This window comes from Epargyreus clarus, unplaced genomic scaffold, assembly GCF_041222505.1.
Source record: "Epargyreus clarus isolate Ecla_fem2 unplaced genomic scaffold, WU_Ecla_fem_2.2 ptg000014l, whole genome shotgun sequence".
In the NCBI taxonomy this organism is placed as follows: Eukaryota; Metazoa; Arthropoda; class Insecta; order Lepidoptera; family Hesperiidae; genus Epargyreus; species Epargyreus clarus.
Genome location: NW_027332222.1, coordinates 3,758,860 through 3,784,151, shown reverse-complemented (window position 1 = coordinate 3,784,151; position 25,292 = coordinate 3,758,860). Strand labels below are relative to the sequence as shown.

Below are 25,292 nucleotides of genomic sequence, written 5' to 3'. Positions count from 1 at the left end.
CTGCGCATGTCGGCATTGTTCAGCATAAATTACACCATGACAGCCATTAAATGGCTGTCAGCCGTTTAAGCCATTTAATGGCTCCTCTCAATTATAAGGCGGTGAGGTATCTATTCTTATCTATGCCTACTACTAATATGTGGAATTTCGAAGATATTAACAAAAGCTGACCGATCCCAATTCGTATTGACCTTTTTTATAATATACGAGTAGTAGACGAGCATGCAGTCCACCTGATGGTAAGTAAAATATGATGAGATTCATACTTGAGGTCGGCCACAGAAGTGCCGCTACCCCAGATTACTTAGGTGGAATACCTCTTAAAAGTAAGACTCCTTTGAGTATGAAGGTAGTAGAACCCTTTGTGGTTCGACTCCGGCGGTACCAACGCCACACCTATTTCTGCCTAATAACAGCAGTGTTAAGCGCTGCTGTGTTCCGTTTTGAAGGGTTTGGTAAGTGAGACATACTATTCCGAGGTGCTCCAGCTTAGTCCTCAGGGGTAGCGGCGCATCTGTGGCCGACCTCAGGTAGGAATATCTAATCCTATCTGGGGTTCATAACAGATATCCATGGGCGGCACTAGCCATCAGGTGGACTGCATGCTCGTCTGCTACTCCTATATTATTAAACAAAAAAAAACCTCCCAAACAAGATGACAGCAGCGCTTAACCCTGTGTTATTAACTAGACATAGGTATGGGGATGGTATCGCCGGAGTCGGACCACAGACGGGTCCATCGCCTTATACATAAATGTATTACATACATACATATCTTCTAAATAAATGTATTAAACTTCAATAAATGTTCAAATGAAAACCGTTGGGCATGAGCCTTTTAATTAATCCTAATACAAATATGTGGAATCTCGAAGATATTAATAAGCTTACCGAACGAATCCTTACTGACTCAGCGCTTTCATTTTATATTTAATCCAAATACTCCAACGCAAAAGTTCTAGGTGTCAGACATTTGGAGAGGTGGTTAATCCACCTTCAGCTTGAAGAACCTAATCAATGAGTTCATTATCGACATGAAGCGATAAGCGATAATTTTGTGAGTACTGTACCCTTAGTATGAGTTTTTACGTTTTAATAAAAATGACTATACTTGTATTTGTTTACGTATTTCCACTACATTTCCAATCAGTTCTGATACAGTCCGCTGGGGGCGCTTATTGGACCTACCGTCAGTCAAGATGCTGAAAAATGTATTATAGTTTCTCTACATTCCATTGTGATCTTTAGTGTGCTGATTACGTTGTATTCCAGCAACGAAATGTATTGAGCGCCGACTTCAGTACTATGTACTAAACCAACATTTATTTCAATATTTTTTTACGTAGTAGCCACATAGAAGTCGATTGTATTTTTTTTGTTAAAATTTTTCTTATGTTTGTTATTATTTTACTACTTAGTAACGTAACGTTTTAGTCTTCGTTCTCGATACGGCAAATACCTAAAATAAGGTATACTTTCACGAAGCACCTTACACCTACATCTGAAGTCTACTTACTTACAGTTTCCAATTTTGTTCCCCAGTAAACATAAGTTTGTGTTTCTATTTCGCACAACTTTTGCACTATTCGAAAGAGGAATATACGAGTACTTTTGCTTGTGTTTTACAACTTTCAAGTTTTTGATGTAATTCAAGATGATAATTATAAGTGTCCTTTTTTAAAGCACTAACTGCTCTGACGCACAAAGGGCTCCATTTTCGATTCCCGCCCAGACAGACATGAATGTTGAATTTGGATTTCTTTTCTGGTGTTTGTGTATTCGTCTTTGTGTGTGTCCATGTTATCCACATTGGTTTCCGCTGTAATCAGTATGGACTTAAAATATACCCTGTAAACTAGCTATTTAACAGACGCGATCGACGATTAAACTGGTTTATGAAAGCTGGATGCAGCGACTAAGCATTTTACTCTGCAAGCATTAAAACGCCTGTCGCGCCGATCGGCGATCTCTAAACTATTCCTTGTCAAAATGCGATCCGACACTTTTAGTCGAACTCAGACGGTAAAACAGGATGCAGTATCTTCTAAACCGCTAAAACACGAATCACCGCCTGTAAATAGCTAGTCTGCTAGAACCGTAAACTGATTTATGGGGTGATAAAGCCACCAAATGCTTCGGATTTGTCACAACGATTGGTATCTAAAACAGTCGGAACTACGCTTATCGTGCCCTTCGATTGATGGAGACACTCGTAACATGTACTGCGTCTTACCCTTCAGGGATCACGCTATGTTTATTTCCTGGTTCTAAAATTGGTGAATCAAAACGAAATTTATTAGAATTAGGTGTCTTTCTTTCATTGTCTTGTTAAATATTTTCACGACAGCAGATTTCTTTTGTGGTTTTTGGCTGTTGACGTGGGCCTCGGGAGCATGCAATCCACCGGATAAGAAGATATTGTCGCTCATGGACATATGAAATTAATCCCAGATAAAATTAAAACCCTACCTGAGGATGAAGCTGGAACGCCTCGGAATAGTATGTCTTCCTTATCATACCCTTCAAACCTAAACACTGCTAAACGCTGTTATTACCCAGAAATAGGTGTAGCGGTGGTTCTCCCGCACCACAAAGTTCTACCACTCTTTGTTAACCAGCTTTTTAAAAAAACCGTGTTAAAAATGTAAAAATTAATTTAACAGCTACACAATACCGATAAAACGGGCTTTATCGTTCACTTAACTGTCTTAGAGATTTATTGCATTAGTACGTGGAGCTCGAAGAAGGTTGTTCCAGTTCAAATCGTTTAACGTCAACTGCAATATGACGGCGGAATTTAGTGCGAAATAACGCCGCTAAAGTGTTCACTTGGAGTGTCATATAGTAAATGAACCGAACAAACGGTTCATTTACTATATGACGTTACAACTGTAGTTATAACGTCAATTAATTTCTTGATTTTGTGGAGAAATAACGCTAGACTGCAATGTGTGGAACTGAACATTTTTATTTTGTTTTTATTTAAATTTACTTTACCTTATTTGAGATAAAGTTACGTGCGATGACATTTAGTCATGTAATCCGAAAAATTGTTATTAAGATTTAAATTTTTTAACCAATGCTACAAGTAAATTACAAATGAACATAAAAAATGTCCTTAATATTTTTATTAGAAAATTGTCGGTGTATATGAAATTGTGGGTTCTGACTCCGGATCTGGTATTGATTAATTGAGAACGAAATTTGAAAAACTACAATACTAATAGAAGTATAATAACGAAAACAAAATTCTTAAATTTAATTTTACAAAACTGTTCCATGTTAATCGAATGGTCTGTAATCGTCCTGAAAAAAAATAAAAACGTGATCAAATTAAAAAAGTAAAATTTCATATCACCTCAACTTGTTTTAAACAAAGTACATTTTATTTTACCTGATTATAATACCACCACTTTCGGTTGAAGAAAAGAGTTGCGCCTGATGGTCCCAGACTGTTGAAATTCGGACCATATGGATTTATATTCATATGGTCACCATCCATCTGGGAAATGAATATTTACTTTTAACAGAAACCATTAACCGTCTGTCCATAACTTTACTCAAAGTATAGGTCCATATCAGGTCACATCCAGTGACTGAAGAAATAATTGGAACCATGGGGTCTTAGAAGGTTCTCAAAATGGATGACCTTATTGTAGGTTTAGATAATAAAACATTATACACAAGTAAAACAAAGGTATGAAGGTTAGCCTCTAATCTATTTTTACTCGGAGATGTTAAATAATCGATTCCGATTGTTATCACAGATAGTATGATTGCATCAAAGCATCCGACAAGGGTTCAAACAGTAACATTTATTTTCCTCCACTCTCGCATTTCACAATTTTGATTGAAGCAGCATAATAGAATATATTTCAGGCCTTTCCTCCGCATTATAGGAATAGATACGTGCCCAATAGAAGGATATAGAAGGCATTTCAGTCAATATTATGCTTATACATATATTTGTTCCTTCATTGGCAGTGGCAACTCCAGATCAAGTTTACAGCCGCTCCTGACTTTTACGAAAGAAACTTACGAAATGGTTCCACATCCAGTTTTGCCGGTACTTGTCCTTATGAACTGTGTACGGGTTCCCAGGGTTCCGCTCATAGTCCGATGATGCTGAGGTTTCTGAGAAGTCTTCACTAGACTCCGTGCTGTCCAGATAGTCGTAAATGTGCTCGTCTCGACGTCGACGGAAATCCCGTTTCTATAAAATTTCATAACCTCTGTTATACCGGTTGACCAACAAATAAACAACATTATGTATCAGTTTATCAGTAAAGAAAAAATGTTTATTTAAAAATATTACAGACAACAAACCTTCTTCACCTGCAAAAAAATGTCATTAATTTAAAATTAAAATAATGATAATTAACGCAATATTAAACACACTTTTAAAAAAGAAAATATAATTCATCTTGGTTCAATGAAAATTCCTTGCGCTAAAATTTTGATAGACTTTTCAATATTAATTTTTACCAGTTAATTTCCTATCACGCAGGAATATTTGCGCGTGCAGACCTCCCTCGTGCATCCCATTGTTTCATGAGAACTTGTCCTGTCATATGTTTTACAAGGTTCGCAAAGTGACTGTACGGGCTATACTCAGGCTTGCGGGAATACACACGCGTGACACGAAAGATATCGTAAGACACGAAAAGTACTTGGTAATAAAATTTTGATTTATGAATCATTTGGACGTAGAAATCACGCACACAGATTCACGTTACTCATAGTAGTGTGAATCTATGAATGTGTGCAAGTTGGAGCTTCATTCAAGTTGTCTAACAACTGCGAGGTAACGTAAGCACAAAGCTAAATAAAACTAGACAGTATTAGTTAGAGTTTACGTTTAGAGTAAACAATACTCACGTTCTTAGGCTCTTCAAACTCCACGCTGTAATGGAATATTGTTGCTATTACTTTAGTTCTCGGACAGTTTTATGAAAGTCATATCGTGTACTATCTATGATATATGTATGGATAAACGTATATCATTTGTTAGTTATAAGTGGTGGTACAGTTAGTCCTGGGTTTGAGTCCAGTTATTTTGTATTGTTTTAGGATATTTTTGCATTGTGCCTTTGTGGGTTCGTGGCACAACGAATCCTTTAATTATTGTAGAAACATATATTATTATTATTTATAATGCATATTGCTATTTGACTACGTGGTCTCGCGGTCTTAAATCTATACATTCATCGTCTAGAATTCGATCCCTCGACGTAGGGATACTTAAATTAATTTAGATATTTGTTATGGAGCTTTATAATTCATTGTATGTGTATCCATCGGACTCAGGCTGCATTTAATAAAGAGCCATTAGTAGAAATCGAGAGAGAACTACAAAATCGTTCATCATTAACATTGCTTTAAAAGTAGTAAAATATTTAAGGCAAGAGTTCCAAATTGAAGTTACTTAAACATTTCTTCACGTTAAAACATCTAGGTCTTCGCATAAACTAACTTTGAGTGGCCAAGCCAAACGAACTCTTAAATTCCGTCAGTAATTATTTATTTTACTACCACAACTTCGAAGCTCAGTAGCTCATAAATTCTCTTAAACTTAGCTTCAACCAAACTTACTGGAACTTACTCGTCTAGAATTTCACTTGCGTTATTCTCTTCTTCAAAAACCTGTGAAACGTTATTTTTAATTCAACGTCGAACTTATTTTACGAGTTTAGTTGATACTTTCGGTTTGTTAGCAACTTTTTGGTTAGCACCTGACGAAATTTTAGATGTGTTGCCTAAGTTTTAAGAGCTGACGAGGTAAATTTGAAGTTAGATGCCAACAGCTGCTACTTTTCTTTAAGATCTTTCTTCCAGGTATGATCAATTCATTACTGTCTTGAGCGTAAAGATGTCTTAGAATTCAATACACATACCTTCGAAAGTGTGGGGAACTTTTGTTATTGATTTTTAGTCGATAATATTTGATAGATGAAAAGATATCTTTAACATACATTATGTAATTTATCATTTAATTAAGTATTAGTAGTGACATGGACTTTACGTATTATTCTTTAAAAAATAAACAAATATATTTACCTTTTCAGGATTATCTGCTTCTCTTTTCAAAGCGTCAAAAATAAGCATTAGATATATTTTATCAGGTTCTTTTACATATGTTATTATTTGTGGGTTCTAAATTATTAGATTATCATTTTAACATAATTTTATTTATTAAATTTGTATCTTTATTTACTTACAACTTTTTATATCTGGGGTTCGGTCCAATGTAAACCTGCAATAGGATCAGTTATCTGTTTTAAGCATTCTATAACGGTAATGATGGTATTGATGTGGACGATGATTTTAATAATTATTCTTACCACTATCGGTTTCCTGAAAATGTTAGGTTTAGAATTAATGTACTAGAACTTCTCAACAAAACAACCTCTGTTGTTTTGCAAATAATAAACGTTAATTAAATCTATGTCCGAAAAAAATCATTACTTGCCTTTGAACATTGTTTCCTTTTTTCAATGTTTGCAGTAACATATCCTAAAGCAAATAAATAAACATAAGAATGAATAAATACTATACTATGATTCTCTTTGTCGTTTAGATATCTCTTTGGCCGGGGATCGAACCCGGAGCACATTGCGTGTCACACAAATACTAAAACGGCTCCGCTACGTGGCCGGCCGCAATAGGTTAATATAATTGGATTAATGGCCAAATAGGTTAGTATAACTTTTTGGGCGAGATATTTGAAATTAAACTTACCAACATATCATTAGTTTTTCTGAAATCAGTATAAAGAACTCGTTCATTCGTTTTTCCATATCTGAAAAATAACAATTATAGTTAATAGCTTCAGAAGAAGTTTCCCTGTTCCTAATTTTAATCCCTTAGTTGTCTTACATCATTACGTATGTATGTTCGTACTTTATTTTTGGAATGAAAAATGATTCATTATAACCGTGTATTATTCCACTGGTGGACACGTTCCTCTTCTTAGAATAAGAAGAGTTTAGGTCAAAGTCCATAACTTCTAGCGCAGAATTATTGATTTAAAATACTTTTAAGAAATGTTTGAAACTGTCAGACACGTACATTTTCTTATCATGTTTTCTTCAGTGTTAGCACATGTATTATTCAATTTTATTAAACGCACATAACATCAGAAATGCTTGTGGTGATAGTATTTAAATCCTGGACCGCATTGCGAGTGGCCGTTATTCACACCCAATTATCACTGGGTTTCTGGTCAACATATACTTGTATTGAAAATTGTTTACGGTGTCATTGAAGTAATTTCAACAGAGGATATAAAACTTACGTTATCCCAAGGTTATTCAAATTTCCATAAACAGGCATGTCGTCTTCCCTCAGTGGGTACTTGATAGATGACTTAAGCATACCAAGCGCTGGCTTAAGGAGCGTATGAGCTGGAATGATGGGTTCCGCTCGGGGCAGATCTTCTGGGAACCTCGGCATGCCTAATATCCCTTCATCCCTGAGGTCATTTCCCTGTAATACCAATATGGATTACTGGAACGAAAAGTAGGCAATGGATTGTATTGTAATGAGCATCCTGATCTTGTCTTGACTTGGAGGATTCTATGAATTTGAACAATATTTAGGATTTTTTAATATGTATAAAAATTGTACAAAAATATTATCTTGTGCGCGATTTTGGGCCAAGTGTAGTCATCAAATAAATTAAGATGTCTCTAAGCTCTATATATCTATATTCGTCCTGGTATGAAGGAACATTTTTTTCGACCTTAGTTAACATTTATTATCCAAGGCATCTGTAATTTAACATTATACGGGCTGCATCACCATTTGTTTCATAATTTGTTACTTTAAAATAAATAATAAAAACAAAACAACAAATATAGTCATTTCCCGCTTTCATTTTCCTTTTAACCCACGCAACAAAAAGCAACAAAATTAAGTCAAACGCCTTTTCCATGACACAAATTATTAATATTGTCTAAACCCAACCGTGAATAAAACAAAAGATAAGTAAAAGGCAAAGGATTAAAGCATTCGTGTTGTTCCTAAGCCAAGCTCTTTGTGACAAAGGCAGATATTAATTCTCGGTACGCTCCAATGTTCGTGAAAGGTGTTGGAAACACAATCCGTTTGGCACAAGACGGATGGATGTTATAGCTTGATATTTACAAATAAAGAGGACGTCGTGTTTGTGTACTGTTTTGTGTAAATAATTTTTTTTTTTTTTTTTTGTTATTTATACGAAACCACCATCAAATTATTTTATCATTGGTGACTTCTAAACCGAATTTGAAAAAGATTTCCCGTTTTCGAAATAGGTTAATTTTACTTTATTAAAAATTGTTTGTGTCGTTTGTTCGCTCTTCTACTGATTTGACTTAAGTTTTCATTTTGCTATTTAATTGATATTACGAAGGCCATGTGATCGTTTATCTCATTTTATTGATCTTTATCCTGAACATAAGAGTCTGCAGGTAAAATTAAAATATAAAATTATTATAAAAAGAAAAAAATATACCTTGTTTTAATATATCAAAAATAGACATACGAATACAGTAGATACTTTAATTGCTCATACAACAGGTGCAAACATATTTAAATGAAAATGCTAGTACAAAATTTTGTAATAGACTTTGACATCCATTTAAAATTTACCAATTTCATTAGCAAATATAGCTTCAGCTGGTCCGTAGTTGGTTTACAGGTAAAGGGATTTAAGTTCTACATGGAATTTCACTCGCCCCTAGACTCTGTGCTGACGTCAAAATGGCTTTGTGCTTTGTTGCTGTTTATTCAATCAGTTGTTTGGTTGTTTAAATCTCAAAAGTTCACAAAATTGTATTTATATTGGTAGCGAGTATCGCGCTTTGTTTTGCAAGTTTCTTTTTTAAAGTCGAGTAGCAAACGACCTTGCAGTCCACCTGTTGGTAAGGCTACTGCTGCCTATGCCTTTCTTTTTTTTTTTTTTTTTTTTTCGTGGGGAAACCCTTCATGGGTTCCTCTCAGCTGCGGGGGCAGTGGAGAGGATATGCCGGACTCTTACCGGCTAAAACCACACGGTGTTCCTCTGAACGCTCTTTGTCGGGACCACGGGTACGCTAATAGCACTCGTCCGCAGTCCCGACAGCGTTTGCCCGCGTCCGGGTTCGTCTCGGTTTGGGATGGAGCTGGAGCTGCTCCATCCGTTGAGGTGCGTGCGGGAACACCGCGCGCGCCACCTCGAGGCTTGTTGGTTTGACGCAGAACACCCCCGTATCCTGCGCCAATGCCTCTGTTATGGGACTGCTGCCTATGCCTGGCCCATGAACTGTAATCAACCTAAATTCCTAGCTTAGGTCTGTCACGGATGCGCCATAACTAAGAACTAAGCCGGAATATCTTGATAAAGTAGGTCTCGCTGACCACACCCTTCGAACCAGAATACAACAGCGCTTAACACTGCTGTTAATAGGCAGAAATAGATACGTGGCGCAGTCGAACCACAGAAGGTTCTACCTACTTGTGAACCAAATCACAGTACCGAATTGTCTATTTCTCCACATTTTCCCAAATATCATTATTTTGAATCTAACTCAGTTCATACGAGTTAACACCGAATTTCTGCAGCATTTCATGCGGCAGATATGAACGTCCGAATGGTGTGCGGAATTGAAATTGAACATTATTTCGAAGCGAACAATATTCAGCCTCTGTCAGCTGACGAAGTGACGCAACACTATGAAATTTATTTACAACTGAAATCTTTCACTGAAATGAATGTAAAATTATTGTATATAATTTATTTAAAGCACTAGTTCCAAGAATATAATAAATTGGGATAAAATAAGTAGGTGATTGATTTTAAAGTTATTAAACGGACGGTGTAAATCTTTTTTATAATATCGAAATGACAAATATACAGGCAGTGCACCTTATATTACGTGACTACTGCCACCCATGGTAGGTACAGTAAGAGAAAGCACAAATATAACTTAATCCTCATGGCCGAAATTGAGGACTAAGTTAAATGATGCTCTCTCTCTTACAGCTAATCTCTCTTAGAGCTATCAATTCAGAACACAGCAGCGCTTACCACTGCTGTTATAAATATGGCAGAAATAGTGTGGTGGATGAAATTGTCACAATAATAAAAAGTGAAGGTCAAAATTAACGAATATTATTAAATTCAATGAAAGGTGAAATAATAAATCAAAGCTCATAGCCTATTATATACCAAGCACATAAATAATTCCAATTTAATCCTCGGAGCAGTAATGAAAGGGATTGATTTTTTTTTAAATTATGGTCATTATTTTCAAAAGGAAATTGAATGGTAATGTTCTAGTCGCAAGACTATTCACTATAACTATTAATATTTCTTCACTTATAACCAAAATGTACACAAAAAGATGAATGTATATAATCCCATTTAATTCTGCCAAATAACAGCAGTGTTTAGCGCTCCTGTATTTTGGTGTGAAGGGTGTGGTTGCCGATAGATGCATATACAAAGCGTTTCAACTTAGTCCTCAGGGGTAGCAAGGCATCTGTCGCCGACTTCAGGTAACATTCTTATTTGGGGTAGATAACAGTTGTCCATGGGCAGCAGTGGACTTAGTAATTGCTTGCAGCTAGTCACTGTTGTCATTTAATAGAAATAAGTGTTGTGATGCCTCCGAGGTCCAATCACGACGGGTTCTTCAAAAACTCCGTTCATATTTTATTGAGAGATTTCAGATGTAAATAAATTCTCTTCAAGCTATAACGTTGCGTCACTTTAGCTGAAAGAGACTGTACATTGTTCGCTTCAAAATAATATTCCATTTCAATTCTCCACTATTCACTGACGTTTATATCTATCTTGAAATACTGTTTGTGTATTAGATTTTGAAGTTGCAAAACAATGATTTTGCCAAATATATTGCTTGAATTCTTCATGAGGTACATCTTATTTATAAAATTCTCGCGTCACAATGTTAGTGACCGTACTCTTCCGAAACGGCTTTACCGATTTTCACCAAATTTTATATGCATACTAGCTGACCCGGCAAACGTTGTGTTGCCATATAAATAAAAAAATATTAAGGGTGAACAACCCTTATCACTTACGGGTTTGAAAAATAGATAGAATATTTGAAACTGCGATGGTAGCGAAGTCTGTCGAATCCAATGTGAAACATTCCAAAATCAACAACTAATTACGAATTAAAAATTAATTAACAAAACCTTTTCTCACCGACTAAATTGTGAATCTAAACCATTCTCAAGTCCCCTTGAACACACAGAACAAATTTCATCAAAATCAGTCCAGTCGTTTAGGAGGAGTTCAGTGACATACACACGCACATAAGAAATAAATATATACAGATTCATTAGGTCAGAGAATCGGCTACTATCTATTTTTCATACCCCTAAGTGATAAGGGTTGTTCTGTTCACCCTTAACATTTTTTTTATTTATATGGCAACACAATGTTTGCCGGGTCATTTATGTCATAGAAATTGTTTCATAGTTAATTCTTACAGGCAGTTTTTCCTCGACATACATTTTTAAAATAACAAGCGCTTTTATTTTGTTTTATTATTTTTTTGAGTGATTAATACTTTTAAAAGGGACCTTTTATTGGCAGGTGTCAAGCCAGTCCGAGTTCTGTGTTAGGTAGGGCTGAATAAATTATTATGAATTGGATATTAAGCTGCCTTTGTTTATTTATATCACGTGAGTCTTAAATAGCATTTTATTTTCAAGCGAACGAAATATGTTGTAATTTATATTTTAATTATTTCAAATATATCACCTTTCGATCAGTTACTTATTTATATTTTAGACTGTGTTATTTTCTATGTAATTGTTTCTATTATTAATAAGTATGTATCCATTTGATACTTTTCTTATAAAATATTTGAGAGTAATAAAAAGGAACATTTGGAGCAAAGAAATGAAACCTTGGAATTGCTAGTAATAACTTACCTCTATATACTCAGTTATTTTTTGAATTTCGCGCTGTCGGTGTCGGGCATCATTAGCTACTACATTCTGCAAATAATAAATAGTTTTTATTACTTTTGACGATAGTCATATAGTCCGCGGATAATGTCTTAGCTACTTGGATCATGGCTTGAAAGTGGTAGAACCCTTTGTGGTTCGACTCCGGCGGCACCACCACCACACCTATTTCTACCTAATAACAGCAGTGTTAGGCGCTGCTGTATTCCGTTTTGAAGGGTGTGGTAAGGGAGACATACTTTTCCAAAGCGTTCCAGCTTAGTCCTCAGGGGTAGCGGCGCATCTGTGGCCGACCTCAGGTAGGAATATTTAATCCTATCTGGGGTTGATTACAGATGTCCATGGGCGGCAGTAGCCACTTACGGCAGTAGGCACTGAATGCTCGTCCGCTACTCCTATATTATAAAAAAAATCATTTAATCTATTTGTTCATGTGAGTTTAGTGCTTCTTTCTCATTCCAACGTGCCTGAAAAAGGTTTTACTTCAAAAATCTATAAATTTAAGTAGGTTAAGGCATTCGTTCAAAGAAAAGCAGTGACTCGGACCCCTCGATCGAGAGGCCGAGTTTCTTAACCACTAAGCTATCACTGCTATTTATATTTTTTACGTTAAAAAGATAAACTTATAAACATAATCCCATACCGTCCTAAAAGAAATAGAAATAGACCGGATTAAACCGCATCTTGAAAAAGCCCTTAAAACACATTAAGTTATGAAAAAATCCGGACTTACGAGTAGCAAACAAAATAACACAGTCCAATCCATTTTACTCCAGGTCCATGGACTTCAACCAAGTGATATTGAACGTTAAGGTTGAATTCAGACCGCGACCGCGGGTGGTTGACACCATGTAACTTTAACGTTAACAAAAGTTTAACCAGCCATCAAATCTACGGTTAAGAAATTCATTCGTTGCACTATTTTATTTACAGTTAAAGACGTCATAACTAACACTTAGCGTTAAGCTTTAATTTCGTCGGTTAAAATTTTGTTTTTGTCAATTTCCGTATCTGTCAACGTTGACTAAAATTTTGGTGAGTGTCACAAAATAATGACGATATAACTTAGTGCAAAATAAAATTGTTATATTCTGTCGCTATTGTTAAAGTAATTATTCTACTTCTCTTTAATGCAAACTTTAAATAGACCTATGATGAACCTCTCTGTTAGTGCAACACAGATTTGTTAAATTCTATCCCTATTGTCACAATTATTATTATAGTTAACTTAAATACAATTTTTAAGGGGCCTACGGTGCAACCCACCCTTAACGTCAATATCAGTTATGTTTTCAACTCCACAGCGGCAATAAACTTTTCTCATCAATTGCACTTGCTAAGAGACCGGAGTAATGAATGCACACCGTGAAATCGACTGATTTATTCAATGTATAGTTAAAGGTATTTAAATGTTTTGAATTTTAATCACTTTCGGATGTTGGATAGAAAAATATAATTTGATTTTATTTTAACAGGGAAATTTACAGTGTAGGTACAGTTATAGGTACAAAGGTGTCACTAAATAAAAAATACTGCACCATTTAGCTGTTTTCGTATATAAAAAATAATAAATAAATGAATAAAACGAAAAATATCTGATTAACGCTTTGTTTCCTACACATACTTGAAAGTGGGCATGCGTGCATGTGCGCATATATTTTTTTATAATATAGGAGTAGCAAACGAGCATGCAGTCCTCATGGTAAGTGGCTATTACCGCCCGTGGACGTCTGTAATCAACCCCAGATAGGATTAGAATTTCCTACCTGAGGTCGGCCACAGTTGCGCCGCTACCCCTGAGTACTAAGCTGGAACGCCTCGGAAAAGCATGTCTCCCTTACCACACCCTTCAAAACGGAACACAGCAGTTCCGTTACGCCACACCTATTTCTGCCTAACACTGCTGTTATTAGGCAGAAATAGGTGTGGCGGTGGTGCCGGAGTCGAACCACAAAGGGGTTACATATGTGAATCTTAATTGCAAAATGATATTCTGACTGAGCAGAATAGTAATGGATTTATTAGTATAGTATTCGAAATCTCATTTTGAATCATGAATATCTTAATATAAAATGAGTGACTGGCTCAGATAACTCGAGATAAGATCTTCATCTCGTAGCTCAAGAATATAATACATTAATCAAACACATCTCGACTGAAGTTAATAGTTCCAACCTTATAGAACAATGCTAAGATTGTGGCATTGTGGTTATAAACTTATCAAGTACTGAAATAAACTATTTACGCCACAATGAACTCTATAACCTCATTATTTAAAGTCAAAATAGTTGCGCGAATGTTCGAACTAAAAAGGTTACAGCACTTTTTTCACACTGAAATACAGCGATGCAACTAGTGATTGTTTTTTGTACTTTAATGCAACATTTAGATAGCCGCCAAGTACAGACGAATAACAGCGAATATGTATGATTTTTTGTACGAATGACACAATGATGCTACTGTATTTATGTACGTATGCAGTGTTACGCAAGTTATTCGACGAATTGTTCGTGAGCATAGAAATGTTGCATTATGCCTGTATTTTCGTATTTACAAAGCGACTAATTTCCAAAAACAATCCTCTTTCAATATCTAATATTCCCTATATAATATATAAAGTACTTATTCCTCAATCTTTGGCACACGCTGCATTCAAAACGGCTTGATAGAATTTTAATATCGTGTTATTGAAAATCGTGTCGTAATTGTGGGAGTGACATAAGCTATATTTTAAGTCGTATTTTTTATTTTTACTATAAGTCTCTATAGTATACAAAAAATCGGTACTTGGCGACGGTGAAGCACGTCATTTAGCATTCAGACGAACGGAAGCAAGTCAATAAACCCTCTTATATTACTATAATTATATTCCCATCTCAGATTATGAGGATATTTTAAACTTCATAACCAAATTAACCAGCTTCTGTACTAAGTCTTACTTGAAATTTTCAAAGTAATTTAATATATTTTGTACAAAATGTCGCTCATATTATTTTAATGAAATTCTGTAAAACAATTTTCAAGAAAGCTTTTATAAAATTTAGATGCAGCTGTTTTTGAAGAATGATTTTAATAATTATGAATAAGATACATTGAATAAGGTTCATTCATATATATTTTTTAATAATATAGGAGTAGCAGTTGAGCATGCAGTCCACCTGATGGTAAGTGGCTACTGCCGCCCATGGACATCAGTAATCAATCTCAGATAGGATTAGACATTCCTACCTGAGGTCAATCACAGATGCGCCGCTACCCCTGAGGACTAAGCTGGTACGCATCGGAAAAGTATGCCTCCCTTACACCCTTCAAATCAGAGCACTGCGGCACTTAACACTGCTATTATGAGGCAGAAATAGGTGTGGCGGTGGTGCCGCCGGAGTCGAACCACAAATGATTCTACCACCTTCAAATACAATAATCATTACATATTATCATCATGTTCATTCATATAAAATAATACAACGTCTTGTTATTTCTAGTAAAATTATATTTTGCAACTAAGAACCTAAGGTTGAAGTTTGCCTAACAGTTAGTTAACAAGTAAACTTAGACAGCTGTGGAGGTATTCATGCTTTATCTACATCAGGGGAGGTAAGGCCACTTGCAGATCAATTCAAGACCAATCCAGAGGGTTCTTAAGGTTTTAACGGTTTCACGGTCAAAGATTTATACATTGACGGGTTTTAAGAAGTCTGTATACTCATATATATATGATTTTATATGTATAGATTACTAGTTGGCCCGGCAAACGTTGTGTTGCCATATAAATAAAAAAATGTTAAGGGTGAATAACCCTTATCACTTAGGGGTATGAAAAATAGATAGTAGCCGATTCTCAGACCTACTGAATATGCATATAAAATTTGGTAAAAATCGGTAAAGCCGTTTCGGAGGAAAACGGTAACTAACATTGTGACACGAGAATTTTATATATAAGATTAATTAAATATTTCTGTATACGTAGTACATGATAGTTTATATTTCATAAAGCTCATGCAAAATATTGTACAAAATTTTAAATATTTATACAGCCATTCGTACACCTTCCTAGAATTCTTAACGAAAATATTTCTAATTGATCCTTTGTTAAAAATAGTTCTACTTCCGATAACTTTCTTTGGTGCAGTAAAATTATATTTTTTATAAGTTGACCTATGAATAAAGTTATAATTAAAAATGTTATAAGTAAATACAATAATGGTATAAATAAAATGCACCTTATTTTAACAGTTCTTTATTCTAATATAATATTGTCTTTAACAACTCCTACATAATCCTATTTCTATTTATAAGTAAAATGTTTTTGTCTACTTTATACTTAAATATAAAAATATTTCTTAAAATTATCTACAGACAAATTTCTTCTAAAATTAAGGAACACTGCATTAGGAAGAGCGTAAAAGAGCATACTGTCATTATTATGTAATAATACTGTCATTATTATTAATATTGTAAATGCAACAGATAAAAAATGGAATAAAAAATATTTTGTCATTAAAAATATTTTTTCGTACGATCATAACCTAATCGTCTTTACAAGTAATAACATTTATAATAAACAAAATAAATAACATGATAATAAAAATGTAAAAAATCTACCTAATTATATTTGGAATGTGACTTGTCTTTGGTAACGTTATATAACTGAGGACTATACTATTTTATTGGAGGTCGAACTTTATCCGCAAAACTGCCCATTACATTGCCTGGAGGGAAGTAGTTTGCTACGACGTAAACTTGACCCTCTTTAGACTTGGCTATACCAACGCCGACTTCTTTACTGTCTTCCCAAACAACTTGTGTGAAATGTCCCGAACCCAAAGAGGTAGGTTCCTTCCCAAATTTATGGTCTTTGATCTCGCAATACCATTTATCCACTGGGTCTCTCCCAGATACTACAAAATTGGGATCAGAAGACCAAGCGTAGAATATGTTCTCGCCATAATCATTTTGGTCTCGGTGTATTATTGACCCTTTCTTTAGCAACACTTTAGCCCACTCGTCGGCGTACTTGCAGAGTTTCTTGTTCAGTTCAAGAGGTGGAACGCCATGTAATCTCCTATATTCATTGTGAGCTTTCAAGAAGTCGTCTTCGAATCTGTCTCCTTTATCGCTGGATATAGACGACGATCTAAATTTAGTCACTAAATCTGACGCGATATCACTAAAATTTTTACTATTTCTCTTTTCTTTAGGTGATGGAGGAGCTAAATTATTATTCGCTTCACGCGTAGAACTTGATGAGCTGTAGCTTGATGAAGATCTGAATTGCATTGCTCCTGGTGGTGGGACATTTTTCGCGAACTGATTACTGTAATTCCCTGGTGGATAATAATTAGCAACGACGTACAGTTTCCCGGATTTGCTCTTGGCGTACCCCACGCCAAGCTCCTTTGTCGACTTCCAAACAATTTGCGTGAAATGACCACAATTCAACACTTCTGGTTCCCTTCCGAAAGAGAAATCATTGATTTCGCTGTACCATTTATCTATGCAGTCTCTAGCTCTTATCTTAACATTAGGATCTGGTGACCATCCACAATAGACGCTTTCGCCGTAGTCCTGATTGAGGCTGTATGCCATAGCATCTTTCTTGGCTAGTTCATCTGCCCATTTCTGACTTACTTTACTCATTTCTTTGTTCAATACTAATGGAGCTACCCCATGTTCTCTTCTGTATTCGTTGTGGACTTCAAGGGCTTCATTCTCGAAGTCACTCGATTTTGATCTGAAGATCTTACTCTGTAATGAGAAAAAATAATCATAAATAAGATTGTCAATATCCATTTTCATATATAATTTTATTTAAATCTATACTAATACTAATTTGAATCTTTTGTAAAGTTAGTATATAGAAATAGTTAAAAAAATCCAAGTAATTATCGAAAATACATTTTTGTGTTACAAATCGCAGTTATCGTGTTTCTAATGGCATAAGATAAGACGTTCTGCTGTTAAAAGGCAAATTACATGTGACTCATTCCGTGTTTTAATTTTTATTGCCATCTCAAAGTCAATATTTACACTACTTATAGAGTTTACATTATGACTGGAAACAAAAGTTTCTTTTAATTTTCTGAAGTTTGTAATTATTAGTGACTAACACTTTGATGATAATTTTAGTTAAGCCGTCTTCAGGACTTCAGGACAACGTGAAGTTCTTATCTGCCTATGTGTAAATAACGACTAAGAAAAGGGTACTATTAGAGGTAAATCCGATTATTTCAAAATGTAGGCTATATTCCTCCCACAATTTAGACGGATCCAACAACACATTATAATTATGTTAAAATCCATCAATCCATTTGTACTGTACGAGTATATCGTGCCAAAGAATGAGATACCTATACGTTCAAAAACATTACCCTCTGCAGACTGATAAAAAGGAACAAACAAATAAACAAAAGAAAAAGTAAGAAGCAATTATAACGATTTTTTCCGTTCAGCCTAACGTTTATAATTCAGTCGTAAACACTCATATATATACATATAAGTATAGAAAAAAACACTCGATTACTTAAAATGTTACTTCCACAATTTAGATGAATCTAACGACACATCATAATTATGTTAAAACTTGTCGAACCGTTAGGCTGCAGGGCATGCCAAATAATGCGACAAATATACACGCATACGCTCAAAAATCATTACCCTCCACAATCGGATAAAAACTAACAAACAAAAGAAACGAAGAAAGAGTCGTTGTTAAAAACAAATAAAACGCGATTCCCACGAGAGCAAAAGCCAGATACGACAAGAAATAAGCAGAAGAGAAGTAAAAAGCAATTGTAACGATTCTTTCCGTTCAGCCTAACGTTTATGATTCAGTCGTAAACACTCATACGAGTTTATTGCTACAGAGCTCAACAATTTACATTCCCATTATACAGCGAAGACGGAAACTGTAACGACGCAAGAAAACATTAATGGTTTATGTGCCCATACAGCGAAAGTACTTATATCTGTTGACATTGATTTAGTATCCATCGTTAGAATGGTATACTTCGAACTGTTCTATAGATTTATAAGATGATAGCAAATAAGTGAAAATGAAAATTGATGTTTTTGAAGATTTAAGGACAGATAAAATTGAAAATCCTTCTATAAGCACTCGTTCTAATATTACAGTAGACAAATTTGAATTAGTTGTAAGAGAAACTGTTATAACATATTTTTTTCGTAACAAAATATAATTTCTAGTTTGACAGAAGTTAAGAACTGATTTAGTTAATTTAGTGAATTAAGCCCTTATAGGCTGACCACCCGTTGTCTACAATAGCCAGATGTATTGGTAGTTTAGGCGATTAAGTAGTGCTTAATATTGTCTAAAGTTGCTCGGAGACATTTTAGGAGATTATACGGACTGATATAAAATTTACTGTTTACTGATTTTTTTATTTAAGTCTTACATTATTATGTCTGAATGCCGGTATTTGGTCCCGTAAACAAGAAATTGGACGACCGAGCGGCAAAGAATTAAGTCAGTCACCTAATCTCAGTAACTTAAGCCACAATGGGACAAGATGGGAGCCTTCGCAATCGCTTAAGAAATAGCCAGCTTAATAAATAAAGGATGTAACACAATTTGAAGCTGCTATTGTTTGTTGGATATTTGACATTACTAATTTTAATTGCTTCATTCTCCTAATCATACCGGAAGTACACCTTTCGATGATTATTGTTATGAACAATTATTTTTGTGTCATGATTTTCAACAAATATTCTACTCATTCGATTATCATGTCTTATCGTCGGAAATGTGTTTGCGACATCTATAAGTATCATATCATGCATGACGGTATGATGACACAGTCCATTAATAAACATTTGACAACTTCCCTTAACCTTGGATATTGAAGGTTATAAGTCCACCATGCTAGGCAGATAGCAGACTTCTTATCTCTCTCTGAAAATTTCGTACAGGACGCTAGGAACTTTAACGAGAACTCTACTTTTAGGTCATTGTGGATATATAATTTTAAATAAGTCAACTCATGATGTCATAAGCAGATTTACTTCGATAATTTAGATATTATTAAAATTATAATAAATAAATAAATAAAGATAAATTCGAGATATTATAAACATATAAAAATATTCAGTCAAATATTTCCTTTATATAATAATTTTATTTATTTTAATGATTATATAAATTTATATAATCACCCGGCAAACGTTGTTTTGCCATATAAATAAGAAAATGTTAAGGATGAACAACCCTTATCACTTAGGGGTATGAAAAATAGATAGTAGCCGATTCTCAGACTTACTGAATATGCATATAAAATTTGGTGAAAATCGGTAAAGCAGTTTCGGAGGAGTACGGTAATTAACATTATGACACGACAATTTTATATATAAGATTAGGACGTACAATTCTTTCCGTAGATTTAGCTATCAATTCAACTAAAATTGATGATGACACAATCACAAGGGCAGACAAGCGGAAAATCAGAAACAGAAGATTATGTCCGTTCCACAAAATTACATTACAAAAACATTCGATGCATTTATTGAAATCTGATTCAATTTACCTTATCTTTCTGCAAATAAGGATAAAAAGCCTACCTAAAATATACAAGGAAGTTTTACTATCGCTGGGTTAGTCATAAATCTTTATCCAAGAGTAGGAAGAAACGTTTGCTTTGCAATATTAATGCCTGTTATCCTACTGTACTAAGGAAACAATATTACAAATCTATTGGGCTTATATTTAGACAAAAAGAAGTCGAAATTATTGGATGGAACTACTTTTGTTTTTTAGCGATTAAAAGTTTTGTCTGTATACTTCTCAGTCAGTTTTGGTGCTTTTCGATTCATATCACATTGTATATCATAATCATCGCACTTTCATGACTGGGCCCGGGTCCCAGATTGAGGTGCGTTAGAACATAGGTAAGCCTGCCACGATGACCAAGTGCGAATTGGTCGACTCAACAAGTTTTTGAAAAAAAATTTCAGAGAATTCTCAAGCGTGTAGTTTTCCTTGCGTTGTTTTCTTTCACCGTTATAGCAAGTGATATTTAATTTCAAATATCCTTATTACTTAAAATCTCAAGTACGTGCCTGGGATTTGAACCTCGAACTCATGAAAGGCCGAGTTTCAACCGCTACGTTATTTATGTTACATAGTAGTTATATTATATTTTATTAAGTGTGTCATACATTTCACGACATCCACGATATTTGGTGTAGCGCAATCAGTAGGATGCAAATCACATAATATTACAATTCCAATTGCTGTTTTGATTTCTGTTTTGGAGAAAACAATTCAAATTCACCTTTCTGTATCAACCAACAAACCTTCAGCCTCTATCCAAAATTTCCCAATACTGATACCTAATTCCTCTTGATTACCTAAATTCATTAACAATTCCTTCCTAATACCCGCATAAAGCATTCCCATTATGTCAAGGTTTGTAACAAGATCATCACACTCATGTCGGCTTTGTCCAAGTATATTAATTAAGGATCATGCGGAACGTTAGTACTAATCTACAATTAGAGCGTCTATTTTAGGGGTCGGTTAATAGAGAGAATTGTGTCAGTGTTTATGATCGTCTAGATCTTTGCGGTTTTGAAAGTTGTTTGACGCTGTTAAGATTAAATGGGCAAAATAAAATAGGTATCTTTGTAAGGACGATGACAAAAGCATTGCTACTCCTGAAGACTTTATGGTCATCATAATCATAACATTACTGTCCCTGTTGTGCTGGGCATGGGTCTCCTCTCAGAATGAGAAGTGCGGGCCAAGTGCGAATTTGTAGACTTCAGACACTTTTCAGATTTTTTTACGAACTCGTGGTTTACAGAAGTCAGATGTAGAAAGTCAGTGATAGAAATCAGAGGTGCGTAAAGAGGTGCGAGGACTCGAACCTTGGACGCACATTATCCTATGAAGCTATCACTAGCTGACACTACGTCGCTAAAGTTTTCAGCTTATAGTCCTTCGTACATAAAATCATAGTAGAGATAAAAAATATTTAATATCAATGAAAAAAACAGAGATAAAATAATTTATCAAGAAGAAGAACTTGTCTTTACCTATATTAAAAATACTATGCAAGTATTTTTATGAGAAAATAAAATATAATTAATGCATACACACTGTTCCGCTAATTTCATTAGTCATGATGAAAAGGTCGCTTGAATTGGACTCGTAACAATTTTTGGTCATACTAATAATACGTTTCTCACACGTGCGTGAGAACTCTTAATGATGTAGGCACGAAGTCTGCATGTGTAACTGTAGATTTTTTATTTTTGTAATGACTAATTTTTATGTTTTATTAACCTTTGCCCTGATTATAAGTGAAAACGCAAATAAAGAAGACAACCTAATGGTAAGTGATGCCAATGGACATTGACAAAACTTAATATGTTGAAGTTCGCATAAACATAGACTCATGTTCACTGCGCATTGCTACAAGTGGAATCTAAGTTGAAACGCCTTTTGCATCAACCAAAACACTTATATCTTCAGGCGTCTTTTTTGCATACTTTTATGCAACAAAATACTTTTCATAAACTTTGACGTATTTACCAGTTTTAAAATCAACAATTTAAAAAGCCAAATATATTATATACTTAAACCTGTCTTGTAAAAAAAGCTTTCAAATAACCAAAACCCCATCAAAATAGAATCAGTAATTTTTGAGACAATCGCGTACATATACAGAACCTCTTTTTTAAAGTCGGCTAAAAAGTAGGAGTAGATAATATATCATCTTATAGACATATTACATTTAGATCTTCATCACCGCCCTATATTTCATAAAAATCTTTAAATTAATAAAAAAACAAGTACTATCGAGGGACTGTTGCTTCTAGACAGACATACGGATTTGGAAAACTTTCTTTCATACACTGTACTAATGGGTTTTGTAACCAAGTCACATACTACATGCCTTGAATGCACTTTGGAAGGTTAATTACTATGCACTGGTGTGCCTTGCGAATATCAAAAAGTTTGTACGACTATTATTGCAATTGGGTAACGGACACTATGAGTAACAGTTCCATCAACTGTTTGTTAATATATTTATTAATACGATTGTCTATTTGTATTCGTCTAACACTTGCTTTGGTTCAAATTTCACGCACTCACGATATTTTTAAAATATGTAAATGTAATAATATTGACGGAATATTTTAGGATTTCTATGCAAACATTTGGACTTTAGTAGCTATTGCCGCTTATAGATGCATATATACATCCAAATAGGATTAGAGTCCTTATTTAAAATGTTTCTTGTATTTCTCCACACTCACCTACCACAACTTTCTTATAAGTTGGATATTTTTTTGAGTAAAAACATCGCGGATTTAACTTTATTTTCATTATTTATAGGTTCTTAGAAAAATAATAAAGTATGAAATTATATTTTCAGCTCATGGAGAAAAAAAATATATCTGACTCGCACTTAAGCGCTAATAAATCGGTCGAACAGCTTACTAATAAACCTAGTCAAGTTAAAAAAAATATCAGTCCAACCTTACTTCTAATTAAGGCATTTTCCCTTATCTCCTAATCGTTTCTGTTGTCCAATCACTTTTAATAAGTATCTAGTGCATTAAAAATGTCCATTTACGTAATTGAAATTTGTACTCTTTTAATAAATATAATAAAATTTTCGATTTTGTCACAATAAACTTCACAACTGTTCTATTTAATTAGTTCGATTTTGTCACTAATTATTTAAAGATAAAGACTTTTCGGTAAACGTGACAAAAACAATTTAAAAAATCACAAAAAAACGCGGTCACTATCACTAAACAATCCAATAAATTTCACTGCAACAGCATTTGATGATTCGATTATTCCTTCCCACTGCAACAATACCGATACCCAATAGAAACTGTGACAATATTTACCATTTTCGCCGATCCAGTTACAGGTCACACTTCCCTTGTCCGCACCGTTCGAGTTAACCAATTTAAGTGCCCCACTTGCTTATTATCCTTGCGTCCGAATGCGAGTGCCATTATGAAAAGTGTTATCACAATACCAACGTCCCTTTCCTCTGCCATACGTCAGAGCGAGCGAAAACATCGATAATTTCATCCGTAGCCCTATCAGATTGTATCGCGAATGGCCACCCGATTACTGTTACTGATATGAGTCCGTATATTAAAACAACGTACGCATTCTGAGCAATTGTAATTATATTTGTAATGTCGACATTTGTTTAAAAGTAATGATGATCAAAAATTTTCTGGCACTAAATTTACGCAAATATTTAGCTGAATATCGCGTGCTAAAAAGCGAACTTCACAGCGCGATGAGTAAGTAAAAACTATATCAAAACGTGAATAAAAACGGCATTAGCGCTAATAACCGTTACTCATTGAAACAACGAACAATGAGAGTAAAAAACGCGAAAGTCACGAAAAATGATAGAACACGTAGCAGAACCGCAGACAGCGTGACGGCAGTGAATGTGACCCGTAAATGAATGAAAATCAACTGTATTGCTTAGGGATTAAGGTAAACGTAATCCATTCTAATCCATCGCTAGAGATGGGATCGTTATTAGCAGAATTACTAATGCACTACGCTGTAACTTAGTGTTACAACGTGATTTAACTCCAAAGGCAAAATCTCCATACATTTGTGATCTGCGGTGTTATATATAGAGTGTGGTAAGGTACAACATGCATTAGGTGAGAAAGTAACGTCAGAGGGCTTAAAACTTATCTGGAGTTTATATCAAGCGGACTGCATTCTCATTTGCTACTAAGACATTCAGTTCTGTAACGTATTGTATATACGTACGAGCTTTTGCCCGCGGCTTCGCTCGCGTTACGAAGTAATATTATTAACTAAGAAAATTTATACAAACTTTCATCCCCTATTTTATTCCCTTGGGGGTAGACTTGATCAAATTCCTTTGTTAGCGGATGCCTACGTCATAACATCTACCTGCATGCCAAATTTCAGCCCGATCCGTCTAGTGGTTTGGGCTGTGCGTTGATAGATCACTATGTCAGCCAGTCACCTTTGAGTTATATATATTTAGATTTGTTTAGAAGGTTCCCCCACTGACAAATAATATTCGTATCACTTGCTAATAAGATAGTAAGGGGATTATTGTGAGGAAACCTACAGGCCTGAGTGTACTTTAGAAAAAAATCTCAAGTGTATGTGAAGTCTACTAATTCGCTTTGGCCAGCGCGGTGTACTATAGCGTAACCCTTCTGAGAGGAGACCCGTGCTCAGCGAGACAGTAATGGGTTGACGTCGATAGTAATAATAGAGGCACAACTAAAATGATGGTAACAAGATTGATCTAGGGCAGGTAGTGAAGTAGAAAGGAAAATCGGAAAGA

The 25,292-nt window shown here is 34.8% G+C and overlaps 1 protein-coding gene across 1 annotated transcript; it reads right to left on the bottom strand.

Annotated features, from left to right (window-relative positions):
- Positions 1 to 3,228: 3,228 nt before the first annotated feature.
- Positions 3,229 to 24,343, bottom strand: LOC140747391 (uncharacterized). Its single transcript, XM_073079821.1, has 10 exons — positions 23,839 to 24,343; positions 7,295 to 7,485; positions 6,739 to 6,799; positions 6,470 to 6,513; positions 6,342 to 6,354; positions 6,219 to 6,253; positions 4,879 to 4,903; positions 4,040 to 4,213; positions 3,395 to 3,502; positions 3,229 to 3,306 (listed from the first exon to the last, which is right to left on the bottom strand). Exons 1-10 carry the CDS (start codon positions 23,839 to 23,841, stop codon positions 3,283 to 3,285), a joined length of 678 nt encoding a protein of 225 aa, XP_072935922.1. The 5' UTR covers positions 23,842 to 24,343; the 3' UTR covers positions 3,229 to 3,282.
- Between the last annotated feature and the right edge of the window lie 949 nt (positions 24,344 to 25,292).

Coding starts and splice junctions, on each gene's coding strand:
- LOC140747391 (XM_073079821.1), bottom strand. Junction 6,800..7,294: donor TTGAATAACCTTGGGATAAC/GTAAGTTTTATA, acceptor GTTATTTTTCAG/ATATGGAAAAACGAATGAAC. Junction 3,503..4,039: donor ACTGGATGTGGAACCATTTC/GTAAGTTTCTTT, acceptor TTCATTTCCCAG/ATGGATGGTGACCATATGAA.